Consider the following 13,240-nt stretch of genomic DNA (forward strand, 5'->3'; position numbering starts at 1 on the left):
CGTTCCAGCCGACAAGCGAGCTGTTCGCATCGCTGACCAGATAACGCCATATGTCGTCGACCAGACTTTCTGTCTAAAGCTAAGTCACGTTTTAATATTCTTCTAAATATTCTCCAATCTTCGTATATCGCCATAATATTTCTCCGAGCTGTTTTCTCCATGTTTGCTCTCCAAACGATTTTCCGAACCCCCGAATAGTCATGTTGATGCTCGGACGCCTCCAGAGATGGCCCTGTCTCTGGCTCCTCCCTACACGTGCACGAGCGTCTGCCCTCTGCGTTATGGGTGGTCGGCAGCGGCTCCTTAGCGATGCTTTGTTCTTCATACACGTGCACGGGCTCCGCGCCCCGCGTTATGGTTAACGGGCTAGCTAGGGCTAGAGACTCAGCTACACACTAACTGTTCGGACGGTTTATATTAAATATAAATACATCTTCGCTCCAACTGATCGCCAAGCTACATACACTATTTTTTTTCTCCGGAGCTCATATATTTTTACATCATCTACTACCCATTCTACATATTTGTATTGTAGGATCATCGTCCAGGTGATCGGACCACCTGGTGCTCGGACTTCTCCACCGATCAACTGGTCGGACCGCTAGGTTCAGGGACTTCATCGCTGACTAGTTGATCGGACTGTTCGCCGATCACTAGCTATGGCGGGGGCTCCTCGGTGCTCGTGCTTCATCGTCAGCTATGCCGGGGACTCCTCGGCGCTTGGATTCTTTGTGCTCGAGGACTAAGTGGGCACACTTCACCGCACGGACGTCGCCAGCTACGCCGGTGCTCGGACCTCGCCAGCTACACCGGGGACTCCTCAGTGCTCGGACATCGCCAGCTACGCCAGGAACTCCTCGCTGCTCGGACATCACCGGCTACGCTGGGACTCCTCGCTACTTGGACATTGCCGCTTACGCCGAGGACTCCTCGGTGCTCGGACATCGCCAGCCTACGCTGAGAACTCCTCGCTGCTCGGACATCGCCGCCTACGCCAGGAACTCCTCGCTGCTCAGACATCGCCGCCTACGCCGGGGACTCCTTAGTGCTCGGGCATCGCATCGCCGCCTACGCCAGGGACTCCTCGATGCTCAGACATAGCCAGCTACGTCAGGAACTCCTCGGTGCTCGGTCATCGCTAGCGACACCGGGGACTCCTCGCTCCTCGGTGCTTGGTCATCGCCAGCGACGCCGGGGACTCCTCGGTCCTCGGCGCTCGGTCATCGCCAGCGACGCCGGGGACTCCTCGCTCCTCAGTGCTCGGTCATCGCCAGCGACGCCGGGGACTCCTCGCTCCTCGGTGCTCGGTCATCGCCAGCGATGTTGGGGACTCCTCGGTGCTCGGACATTGCCAGCGACGCTAGGGACTCCTCGCTCTTCGGTGCTTGGTCATCGCCAGCGACGCCGAGGACTTCTCGCTCTTCGGTGCTCGGACAGTGCCAGCTACGTTGGGGACTCCCTTGCTGCTCGGATCTTGCTACGTCTCGTCGGTGTGCTATCAAGTTGCTCCATGCTATTCGGATCAGGGTGCTGATCTTGGGCAGCATGTCTAGGGTCTTGATACGCGCATGTCAGACGACGTCAGCAAGCTTTCAGACTTTTTTTTCTTTGACCCTGCTACAAGATTCATTCTTCATCTTTCAGCAGGCTCGGGGACTAAGTGGGCACACTTCACCTTGCGGTGAATGTGCTTGTTCTCATCTCGTGGCTACGCCCGGGGACTGGCTGCCTGCTCGGCTGGTCTTCTACTTTCTGACCCTAGTACCACGTGACTACATCACCTACTGTCAGGCTCGGGGACTAGCTGTGGGGGTATGGCCCCCGGTATCCACAAGACAAGACATGGGCCGCACCATCAGAGGTGGCCCAGCCCACAAGATCAAGGCGTGCACGGCGCTGCTCGGCGTGCACCGCAAGATATTGTATAGTACCAAATAGTCTACTTTCCTTGTAACCCTGTCCCTCCAGAGTATATAAGGAGAGGCAGGGGTCCCTTAGCGGACAAGATACATACATCTACACCACGATCGATACATCTCAATGCAATACATCAGAACACAGGATGTAGGTATTACGTCATACTGACGACCGAACCCGGCCCGAACCCCAGCGGGCCGGGCCGGGCCGGGCCGATGGCCATATATACCTCTACCCTAAATCGGTCTTCCTCGTGCCCAGGTTGGCTTGTCTCTACCCTGAATAAGTCTTTTTGTACTTATGTCAAAGAGGACCACATGACCACGTGTCCATACAGCCATGGGCGCTTCGCTAGTGTCCCCTGGCTACAATCGACGTATTCACTGGTTGATTTCTGGGCTAGTTTGGACTGGCTACTGCTGGTTTGTTATGAGAGAAAAACACTATTAGTTGATTGAATAAGTATGACCGAAACCAACCAACGAACGGGGTGAATATTTGTTCGCTCTATAGGTGTGTCGATGTGACGGGTTGGCGTCACTTTTTTTGTGGCGGTGGTAGCATCTTCCTTGATTCGACATCGGTGGGGACGTCGATACTCCATTTGAGGGCACGTCAATCCAAAGGCGTGTGGAGGCTCCAGGGGCACTACCATGGCATGAGAGAGAAGAAGTGAATGTTCACTTCGTAATGTTGAGTCAATCCATATATAGCCCTGCATGGATCTCTTTTTGCACACATTGTGACCACTCTGAAGAGAAACTCAAATTCGATTATATTTTAGGACGGCCGAGTATAATGCTGCACTGCAGAATGAATAGAGAAGGTCAATCTAGTTATGTTTCAACACGATTCAATTCTTTCCTATGGAAAATCGAATACTGTCTTCCGTTCGCTTAGTTGAAAAAACAAGCTAAAAACTATTCCAACTAATTAGTTATGAAAGAAAAATACTATTCTAACTAAAAAATAAACTGAAAATATAAATTACAAGACAAACGAACAGAGCCTAAGCAAACAACTATACAAAACCGCATTCATCGGAATCACGGACAAACAGGCTAGAGAGGTAGATGTTCCACTTCCAGACCTACTACTAGTACAGTACTATGCTCCAAGTAGACACAAGAAGTCAGTGGGAAAAAGAAACTTGAAGACCACAGACAACGTGCGAACCTACACAAAGGGCCGGAAGACACGAAGACTGCACAAACTCTCAGCTCCATATTACCGTACATTCATGATTCAACCAATTTGATCAAGCCTGGAGCTCCTTGTTTGGCTGAGAGGTGCCGCCCTGACTATGAGTATTCTTACTCTTACTGATCCTGACGAAGCACGACAGCACCACATGGATCACAAAATAGGCTAGCACGGCGATGACGAGCGCGGAGACATATCCAGAGGTCTTCCACGACCGGCTGGAGCCGGCCGCGTAGGCGACGAGGAGGCCGAGGAGGTCCAGCACGATCGTCGTGTTCATCACGCCGAGCCACCAGGAGTCCATCCACCACTTCTCGGACGCTGGTCCCGGGATCTGCAGCGACCCCTTGTCGGACGCTGGTGCCGGGGTCTGCAGTGACCCCGGCAGCAGAAGGACGATGACCACGACGGACGCGACGAAGGAGGTGGAGTTGCTGTAGAAGAAGGCAAGGTACCGGTGCCTCCTGTTGTCGTGCATCACCGGGTCGCCCGCCTCGTATCCGCCGTCGTTGGTCTGCCAGACCCCGCCGGGCGGTGCCAGGCCGGCCTGGTAGGTGATGCCCGCCACCAGGATTCCAAGTAGCATCAGATACTTGCGCTTGGCATGTAGCTTCTTTTCATCCTCATCCTCCGTATCTGATCCGCTCTCGGCTTTCTTGGGGGCGTCGGTTTTTTGTGCTTCGGGATCGGCTTCCATGGGATTTCCGGTGTCAGCAGCCCTGCCTTCCTGGGTTGCCTCATCCGCCGACCCGCCTTCCTGATCCTGGGTTGCCTCATCTGACGACCCGCCTTCCTCATCCTGGGTTGCCTCATCTGCCGTTTTGCTTTTCTTGTTACCTTTGTCCGGATCATCTGCCGTTTTGTTCTTCTTGTTACCTTTGTCCGGATCGATCACCAAGAACAGCACAACCAGTAAAATGACTACGGAGAGGACGAACCCCGCCAACGCGAAGATGTAGATGGATGTCTTCCGATGCTGCGTGCTGCCGGCGGCATAGGCACCCATAATCCCAATCATACCCGCCGCCGTGCAAACGGAGAGCGCGTTGCTCTGGATGGCCGGCCGGTACAGGTTTGGGTTCACGAGCAGGATGATGAGAGCAATGGACAGCATGAAGCTCACCGAGTTGCAGTAGAAGAACGCCGTGTAACGGCGTGGGTAGTTGTTGAGTAGGACGGGGTCGCCAGCGTGGTTCCCGGTTCCTAGATCGTCCTTGGCCAGGAAGCCGCTCGGCGGCGTCAGCCCGGCTTGGTATGTGATAGTGGCCGCCAAGATCGCGAAGAGGAGCAGCCGCTTGCGCCGCTTCTTCACCATCTCAGCATCCTTTTGCTCCTTCTCGATGGAAGCTTCATCACTCCGCCTCGTGCTGCCGTCGTTGTGGTCCAGCGTGAACAAGACGACATGGATCACGACGTAGACCAGAACACCGCCGGCCAAGGCCACGGCGTAGATGGAAGTGCTCACATCCCGGCAGCTCCCGGCGGCGTATGCGCCGATGAGCCCAAACAGGTCCAGTATCATGGCGGCCTCCAGCGCGTTGTGGCGGTGCAAGGTCTTCCTCCTGACTAGGACAATGGCCACCAGAGAGGCCACGAAGGCGACCGAGTTGCAGTAGTAGAACGCCTTGTATCGCCTGGGGCTCATGGTCAACAGGATCGGGTCGCCGGCCTTGTAGCCGTCGCCGTCGGCCTGCCAGAGCCCGCCCGGCGGGTTCAGCCCCGCTTGGTAGGTGATGGCCGCTGCGAGAGTGGCCAGCAGCAGAACAAGAGAGTGGGCATTCTCCAGCGCTTGAAAACTGACAAATTAAGCAGGAAAAACAGAAATTAATCCTACATTCAAAAAAAAAAGAGAAGAAATTAATCCCAATGCAGCAATGCTGATAATTGATAGAGGAGGAATAAGGAAGGATATGTGCTCTGTTATTAGTACCTGGCGTCGTCATTACCAGTGCTTGGATCTTGAGTGGTCTGACCCAGACAACATTGCTTTATTCGACGAAGCCATCCTGACACTTCACCAGTGCTTGGATCTGGAGTTTGTTGCTGCTGAACACTGACGCAGCTACAAAGATTCTTTATGGCTGCTTTGCAGAACTTGATAGCAGCTGCTTGAAGGAGAATGCAGGCAATAACGGCACCAATCAGAGAGTGGACATAGATGGTAGTATCAACCTGCCGGCAGCTGCCGGCGGAGTATGCCCCGACGAGGCCGATGAGCGTGAGGGCGATGAACACATAGAGCTCGCCCGACCGCACATTTGGGCTGAATGTCAGCTTCTTATCCAGGAGAATGATGATGATGAGCAGGGACGCGACGAAGGCGGTGGTGTTGAAGACGAAGAACGCCTTGAGGCGCGCGTCGTGGCGGCCGCCCTTAAGCACGGCGTCGCCCGGGCGATGTACGCCCTCGGCCCGGTCCCGGAAGCCACCCGGCGCGCTGAGCCCGGCCACGTACGTGACGCTCACCGCGAACGTGGCGAGCACCATGAGCACCTTGCGGAGCCTCTCGGGCGCGCTGCCCTCCTTCCTGTCCTCCTTCCTGTCCGCCCACCAGGCCAGCGCCATCTGGAACGCGAGGTAGAGGACGACGCCGGCCAGCAGGACCAGGGAGTAGATGGCCGTGAGCCTGTCCCGGAACGCGCCGGCGGCGTAGGCCCCCATGAGGCTGAACAGGTCCAGCACCATGACGCCGCGGAGGATGCGGAGCGGCGCCAGGCTGGTGCGGTGCCTCTCGTGCAGCACGGCGAGGATGAGGACGAGGACGATGACCACGAGCGAGAGGGCGAACGCGGTGGCGTTGGTGTAGAAGAAGGCCAGGTAGCGGCGGTAGTTGATGTCGCGGATGATGGGGTCGCCAGCGATGCGGTCGTGGGCGGGGTCAGCGTCCTGCCAGACGCCGCCCGGCGGGTTGAACGCCGCGCCGTACGTCACCGTGGCCACCAGCATGGCTAGCAACAGGAGGTACTTGCGGAGCCTGTACTCCCACGAGTTCCCGCTGTCGTCGGACCCGGCGGCAATCGCCGGACAGCACGACCCGCATCCCATGCCGGCCACCACGAGCGCGCTCACTGCCTCGCTCCCGCCTCCCGCAGGAGGGCTTGAGCTTACTTTAACGTGGCCGCCGGCAGGTGACATTGTGACAGGAACGCGCGTTCAGATGCAGAGGTTTTTTATGACCTTCACAAAGACTTGACCGGTTGACCTCGCACTCTCGCTGGTGATGAAGCTGCCTGGCTGCCGGCCTCGTTGGCTCGTTTCCTGCCGTGAAACTTCCCTCTCCGGCGGGTCCCCGTAGGCCGTACCGGGGCGTGGACTTGACCCCGAGTTGGCACCTCGTCAAGTCGTCGTGTGCCTCTCTCACCTGTCCAGCTCGGACCACCTCTGAGCTGGATGTGTAGTACCAGGGCGGCCTTAATGTCAGCCACCATGGTAACACGGCCCAGGAGGAAGATGGAGTACCTAGGAGCCGGCCCAGAGAACGAAGGCACAGGAAGCCAAATCCACAAGTCTTCGATGAGCAATGGGCTTTGCATGCGTGATCGAGGCAGCCTCTGTAATGAACATAAGAGATCGGCGTGAGGAAGAGAGAGAACAGACATTTTTTTGTAAAGATTGAATTAGATTCCAAACTAAGAACTTCTCCGAGCTATCTCTTGCTCCTTCTTCCTCCGACTGCCTTCTCCTTCCCAGATACTCCCTTCTCCTACTGCTATCGCTCACAAGTGGTATCAGAGACACCGGTTCTCGGCATCGATCGATTGCTCCGCGCACCTTCTCCATCGATTGCTCGCACTCCACAGGATTTGGTTGGTCTAACCCTGAATCGGAGCTGTGAGCTGCAGTTCACTTTGGGGATTCCGTAATTCCAATCCCGAAGTCACAATTTGTGGCGTGCGCCGCCGATCTGGATCCTGCCTTCATCCCTACCCACGAGCACTACACCCGTCTTCAACGCAACCGTGGTGCCATGGGGCCCGACCAGAAGGTGCTACTGGCAGAGCTCGATAAGCGTTTCGTCTCCCAGGAGAAGCGATTCGATGGTCTAGAGCGGAAGCTCGATTCAACCGCGGCGTCGTCTTCCACCCGTCTGGATGCCTTGGAGTCTGCGGCCAAGGTGTTCGACGAATGGCGCCCAAGGGTCGACGGCGTCATCGACGACCTTCGCATCGAAGTCAACAAGCTCGCAACACTGAAGCTTGAAGTGGGGAAGATCTCCAAGTACATGGAACGCTCGATGGTGGTCGGCCCGTCAGCGACTCCCGGGGTGATCGCGACCACGCCCGCCCCCAAGTCCGCTTTGGCTCCGACGTCGCCCCGTGCCTTGCTCCACGACGCCAAGCCCGTCGTCACTCCGCACTTCAAGTCCGCCGGCTTCGGTGACTTTCTGGCTGCCCCGCGCCCGTCTGTGGGATCTGCAGCCCCTCGGCCTAGCGGGCACCACGTCAAACTCATGAACCGGGAAGGTGCATTCGGAGTAGTTACCACTCTGGTTTCATCTCCTGGCAAGGGTACGTTTCCTTGCCATCCTCTTTCCCCGTATCCGTTACCAAGTCCTCCTCCACGCCCATCACCACCACGTCCACCTCAGCCACACCCAGGAGGTTATTACGGGTCCAACTATCAGGGGGGTTCTGGGGGCGGCCATACCGGCAAGCTTCCCAAGTTTGATTTTCCTAGGTTCCAGGGGGGTCATCCTAAGTTGTGGATCAAGCAAGCCATTCACTACTTTGAACTCTATCGTGTTGAGTCCGTGGTTTGGGTGCAGGCTGCCACTATGCACTTTCATGGTGCCGCCAAACGTTGGCTCTCTTCTGTTGAGGATCAGCTTGCGACCATCACTTGGTCTGAATTTTGTTCACAGTTGTTGTTGCGCTTTGCTAGAGATGAGCACGAGCTCCTGCTTCGTCGCTTGTTTCAGATTCGGCAAACCGGCCCTGTCAATGAATACATAGATCAGTTTGTTGCTCTCGTAGATGACCTGAAAGCCTATACCAAACACCTAGACCCACTCTATTATACTCAGCGTTTTCTTGATGGTCTGCGTGATGAAATCAAAGTTGTTCTTCTTGTTCAACGTTCTTCCACTTTGGATACTGCTTGTGTTCTTGCTCAATTACAGGAAGAGGCGCTGTGATTCCACAAGAAGCCTATTCGGTGTTTTGATGCATCACCTGCCTATAAGCTGGCGTGGCCTAGTGCCATGGCTCTTCCTCCACCGCCACCCAAGCCTGCTGATGGCGACAGTAAGCGGCTGCCCAATGCCCTTCCAACCTCGCCTGAAGACAAGTTCAAAGCCTTACAGGCCTCTCGCTGCGCCTAGGGTCTATGCATTCGGTGTGGCGCAAAGTGGAGCCGTGACCATAAATGTTCAGAAATGATGCAGTTGCATTTGGTGTAGGAATTGATGGATATCTTCCCGGAGTCCGATGTAGCCGAGTGTTCTGATGATTCCTCACCTGAAATTCAGATTATGATGCACCTCTCGGTGGCAGCGGCAGTGGACTCATCTTCCCCTAAGACATTTAGCTTGTCTGGAGACATCCAAGGTCACCCTCTATCTATTTTGGTGGATTCCGGTTCCTCTCATACTTTCTTGAATTCTGCATTGGCTCAGTCGCTCTCGGGCATCAAGGAACTTTCGTCCCCAGTCCAAGTAGCTAATGGTGCCATTTTACAATGCACATCATTTTTACCTAGTGCTCGTTGGTCAGTGCAGGGCTGTTCCTTTTCAACTGATCCCAAACTGTTGCCTCTCTCATCATATGATATGATCCTTGGTTTAGATTGGCTGGCCAGTTTTAGCCCGATGCAAGTCCACTAGTGAAAGCTCTAGTTTGGTTTTGGTGAATTGATGAAACCCTTAGTGCTAACCTAGTTTATCAAAGTGATCATGAGATAGGTAGCACATTCCAAGTGGTGAAATAAATGAAGATCATGACATGATGATGATGGTGATGGCATGGTGATGATCAAGTGCTTGGAAGTGAAAAGAAGAAAGAGAAAAACAAAAGGCTCAAGGCAAAGGTATAAGTGGTAGGAGCCATTTTATTTCGGTGATCAAGACACTTAGCGAGTGTGATCACATTTAGGTTTGATAGCCATACTATTAAGAGGGGTAAAACTCGTATCAAATGCGGTTATCAAAGTGCCACTAGATGCTCTAACTCATTGCATATGCGTTTAGGATCTAGTGGAGTGCTAACACCCTTGAAAACATTTGTGAAAATATGCTAACACATGTGTACGAGGTGATACACTTGGTGGTTGGCACATTTGAGCAAGGGTTAGGAACTTCACCAGCGGAGTGTCCGCCCGTAGAGTGCTGACAGTCCGACGGTGCTACTGGCGTCCTATACAGAAAAGACATGGGTTCACAGAGTGACCGGACGCTGGTGGTGCAGTGACCGGACGATGGGTTCAGAGTCCGATTAGTAACAGCAGTAAGCACACGGTCTCGGTCTTGTGACAGGACACTGGCGTATAAACTGACCAGACGCTCATGGTCTGAGTCCGGTCAGTGCTGACGTACGCTGGCATGAGGCGCACAGAGGAAACATTGAGTGACCGGACACAGGGTGTGTCCGGTCGAGCATGACCGGACACGTCTGGTCGTGAAATGTCGCATTTGGAACCTTACTGGAAACGACCGGACGCTGAGATCCAGCGTCCGGTCACTTTCTAACTGACGTGTCCGGTCATCACTTGACCGTTGAAATCAGGCGATCGGCGTTTGAAGCCGATGACACGTGGCGCACATCGCACGACCGGACGCTGAGGTCCAGCGTTCGATCAATATGACCGGAGCGTCCGGTCGGCCCATGTTCAGTGCAGTGAGGAGCCCAACGGCTCTGTTTCATGGGGGCTTCTATTTAAGCCCCATGGACGGCTCAAGCTCACTCTCTTGGCCATTTGCATTGACATAGCGGCCTTGTGAGCTTAGCAAAAGCCCTCTCACTCATCTCCATCATTGATTCATCATCTTTGTGAGATTGGGAGAGAATCCAAGTGCATTGCTTGAGTGATTGCATCTAGAGGCACTTGGTGTTCGTGTTTTGCTGTGGGATTCGCTTGTTGCTCTTGGTGGTTGCCACCACCTAGACAGCTTGGAGCAACGGAGGAGGATTGGCATGAGTTGGTGATTGTTCGTGGCCATCTCCGGTGATTGTGAGGGGATTTGTACCTTCCCCGGCGGAGCGTCGAAATGTAACTCTAGTGGATTGCTCGTGTCATTGAGTAACCTCACTTGTGGGTAGGTTCTTGCAGTGTCCAATTGTGTGGACAAGGTTCATGCAACACCTCTTAGCCGCCGAACCACCAAGTGTTGGTCGACACAACGGGGACGTAGCGTGTTGGCAAGCACGTCAACATCGGGAGAAAATTAGTTGTCTCTTGTCCTTTGGTATTCTCCCCGTGATTGATAAAAGTATTCATCTTGTGATTGGTTCACTTCTCTACACGGCGGTATAATCACCTCACTTACTCATTTACATTTCCGCAAAATAGCTATAACAAGCTCTTTAGTGTAGCTAGAATTAAGAGCTTGCTTTGTGGATTAAGTTCATCTAGTGGAGCTCTTTAGTGTAGTAAATTGTGTGCCTAGTGATCATAACAACTAGAATTATTGGATAGGTTACTTGCAACCCTTGTAGAGCTAGAGCAAGCTTGCATTTCACTATTTGTTATACTAATCAAATTGCTCTAGTCGGTTTGTAGATTTTGAAATAGGCTATTCATCCCCCTCTAGCCATATTAGGACCTTTCAACTGGGCTAAAAATGGATCTCCATTCCTTATGAAGGTGCTACTTCTATATTGATTGGGGATACTGCAGACCTTCAGGTGGGCTCTATAATTCAACTTTGATTGGTTCAGCTTCCCGAGTCCTCACAGTCAGTCTCTTCTCTGAACCCGGCTGTGTCGGCTTTGGTCGATGAATATGCCCATCTATTTGAGTTAGTTTCAGGGTTACCTCCCAGCCGACATTGTGACCACTCTATTCCCTTGATCTCAGGGGCTCAACCGGTCTTTGTACGGCCTTACCGTTATGCACCTCTTCTGAAAATAGAAATTGAGCGGCAAGTCAATGAAATGCTTCAGCAGGGCATCATTCAGAAAAGTACCAGTGCTTTTGCCTCTCTGGTTATCTTGGTGAAGAAAAAAGATCAGACCTGGAGGTTTTGTGTCGATTACCGTCAATTGAATGCCATCACAATTAAAGGCAAATATCCTGTTCCTATCATTGAAGAATTGTTGGATGAGTTGTCCGGGGCCGCTTATTTCACAACATTGGATTTACAGTCCAGCTTCCACCAAATTCGTATGAAATCCAGCGAGGAGTTCAAAACCGCCTTCCAAACCCACTTTGGGCAGTTTGAATTTTGGGTTATGTCCTTCGGACTCACAGGAGCCCCGGGCACCTTCCAGGATGCTATGAATACAACTCTTGCTCCTTGTCTTCGGAAGTTCATCTTGGTTTTCTTTGACGATATCCTAGTCTATAGCCGAACATGGGAGGATCACCTCATGCATTTACGAGCTGTGTTTGAGTTGTTGTCTAAGGATCACTGGATGCTGAAGATGTCAAAATGCTCCTTCGCCCAAACTAAGATTTCTTATCTCGGCCATGTGATCAGTCAGGCCAGTGTGGGTACTGATCCTTCCAAGCTAGAGTCTATTGTTTCTTGGCCCACTCCGAGCTCAGTCAAGGAACTTTGTTCCTTTCTGGGACTTGCCGGTTATTACTGGTGCTTTGTTCGCCACTTTGGCATCATTTCAAAACCCCTCATAAATCTCTTGAAGAAGCATGCCCTGTTCATTTGGACAACTGATCACGACCATGCCTTTCAGACATTGAAAGCTGCCCTCTATCAAGCTCCGGTGCTGGCTCTTCCCAATTTTGCCAAGCCCTTCTCAATTGAAACTGATGCATCTGAGTCGGGTATCGGTGCGGTCCTCATGCAAGACGGTCACCCCCTGGCGTTCCTCAGTAAAGCATTGGGATCCAAGTCTCGTGGCTTATCAACATATGAGAAAGAATTCATGGTGATCTTGCTTGCTGTGCAACTGTGGCGTCCTTACCTGCAGTTTCAGGAGTTTGTGATCCTCACTGATCAGAAAAACCTGTCACAGCTCACTGATCAGAGATTGCATACTCACTAGGCAGCAAAGAGTGTTCACCAAACTGCTGGGATTGCAATACCAGATTGTCTACCATTTAGGTTCTGATAACAGGGCAGCTGATGCATTGTCTCGTCACCCCTCCCCTCCAGCTGTGTGTATGGCAGTAACCTCTCTGGTACCCTCCTGGATCTCTGCAGTGCTTGCAAGTTATCACGAGGACCCTTTTGCTACTACCTTACTAACCAAGTTGGCTATTGACCCGACGGCCATACCTCATTATACCCTCTAGTCTGGTTTACTCCGTTATAATGGTCGTGTCTGGATTGGCGATGACCCGACATTTCATCAGCAGCTTATTGCCCAATTTCACTCTAGCTCGTGGGGCGGCCATTCTGGCATACCAGTGACTTATATGAGGCTGAAGCAATGCTTTGGATGGAAGGGTATGAAAACTGTAGTCAAGCAGTTTGTGCGATCCCGTGCCGTCTGTCAGCAATCCAAGTATGATAGATCCAAATCTCCATGCCTATTGCAGCCCTTGCCGGTTCCTGATTTGGCATGGCAAGTGATATCGATGGATTTCATCGAGGGCCTTCCATTGTCTTAGACCTTCAACTGTGTGCTGGTAATAGTTGATCTACTGACCAAGTATGGACATTTCATTCCCCTCCGTCACCCTTTTACTGCTGTCACCGTTGCCAAGTCATCCTTCCAGCAGGTTTATCGCTTACATGGCCTTCCCAGCTCTATCATTTTAGATCGTGACCGCATATTTACTAGTCACTTTTGGTCTGAGCTTTTCAAGCTGGCCGATGTGTCCCTCTACCGCAGCACCGCCTACCACCCCCAATCCGATGGTCAGACAGGAGCGGCTCAACCAGTGCCTAGAAACATATTTGCGGTGCTATGTCCATGCATGCCCCAACAAGTGGAGTCAGTGGTTGCCATCTGCAGAATTTTGGTACAATTCCCGCTTCCATTCGGCCATTGGTCGTTCACCC

The 13,240-nt window shown here is 52.9% G+C and overlaps 1 protein-coding gene across 1 annotated transcript; it reads right to left on the reverse strand.

Annotated features, from left to right (window-relative positions):
* Positions 1 to 2,772: 2,772 nt before the first annotated feature.
* Positions 2,773 to 6,282, reverse strand: LOC136456838 (uncharacterized). Its single transcript, XM_066456826.1, has 2 exons — positions 5,051 to 6,282; positions 2,773 to 4,916 (listed from the first exon to the last, which is right to left on the reverse strand). The coding sequence occupies exons 1-2, from the start codon at positions 6,253 to 6,255 to the stop codon at positions 3,176 to 3,178; spliced, it is 2,946 nt and encodes a 981-aa protein (XP_066312923.1). The 5' UTR covers positions 6,256 to 6,282; the 3' UTR covers positions 2,773 to 3,175.
* Positions 6,283 to 13,240: the final 6,958 nt, after the last annotated feature.

Source organism: Miscanthus floridulus, chromosome 6, assembly GCF_019320115.1.
Source record: "Miscanthus floridulus cultivar M001 chromosome 6, ASM1932011v1, whole genome shotgun sequence".
Taxonomy (NCBI): Eukaryota; Viridiplantae; Streptophyta; class Magnoliopsida; order Poales; family Poaceae; genus Miscanthus; species Miscanthus floridulus.

Coding starts and splice junctions, on each gene's coding strand:
- LOC136456838 (XM_066456826.1), bottom strand. CDS start 6,255: ATGTCACCTGCCGGCGGCCACGTTAAAGTAAGCTCAAGCCCTCCTGCG. Junction 4,917..5,050: donor ACTGGTAATGACGACGCCAG/GTACTAATAACA, acceptor TTAATTTGTCAG/TTTTCAAGCGCTGGAGAATG.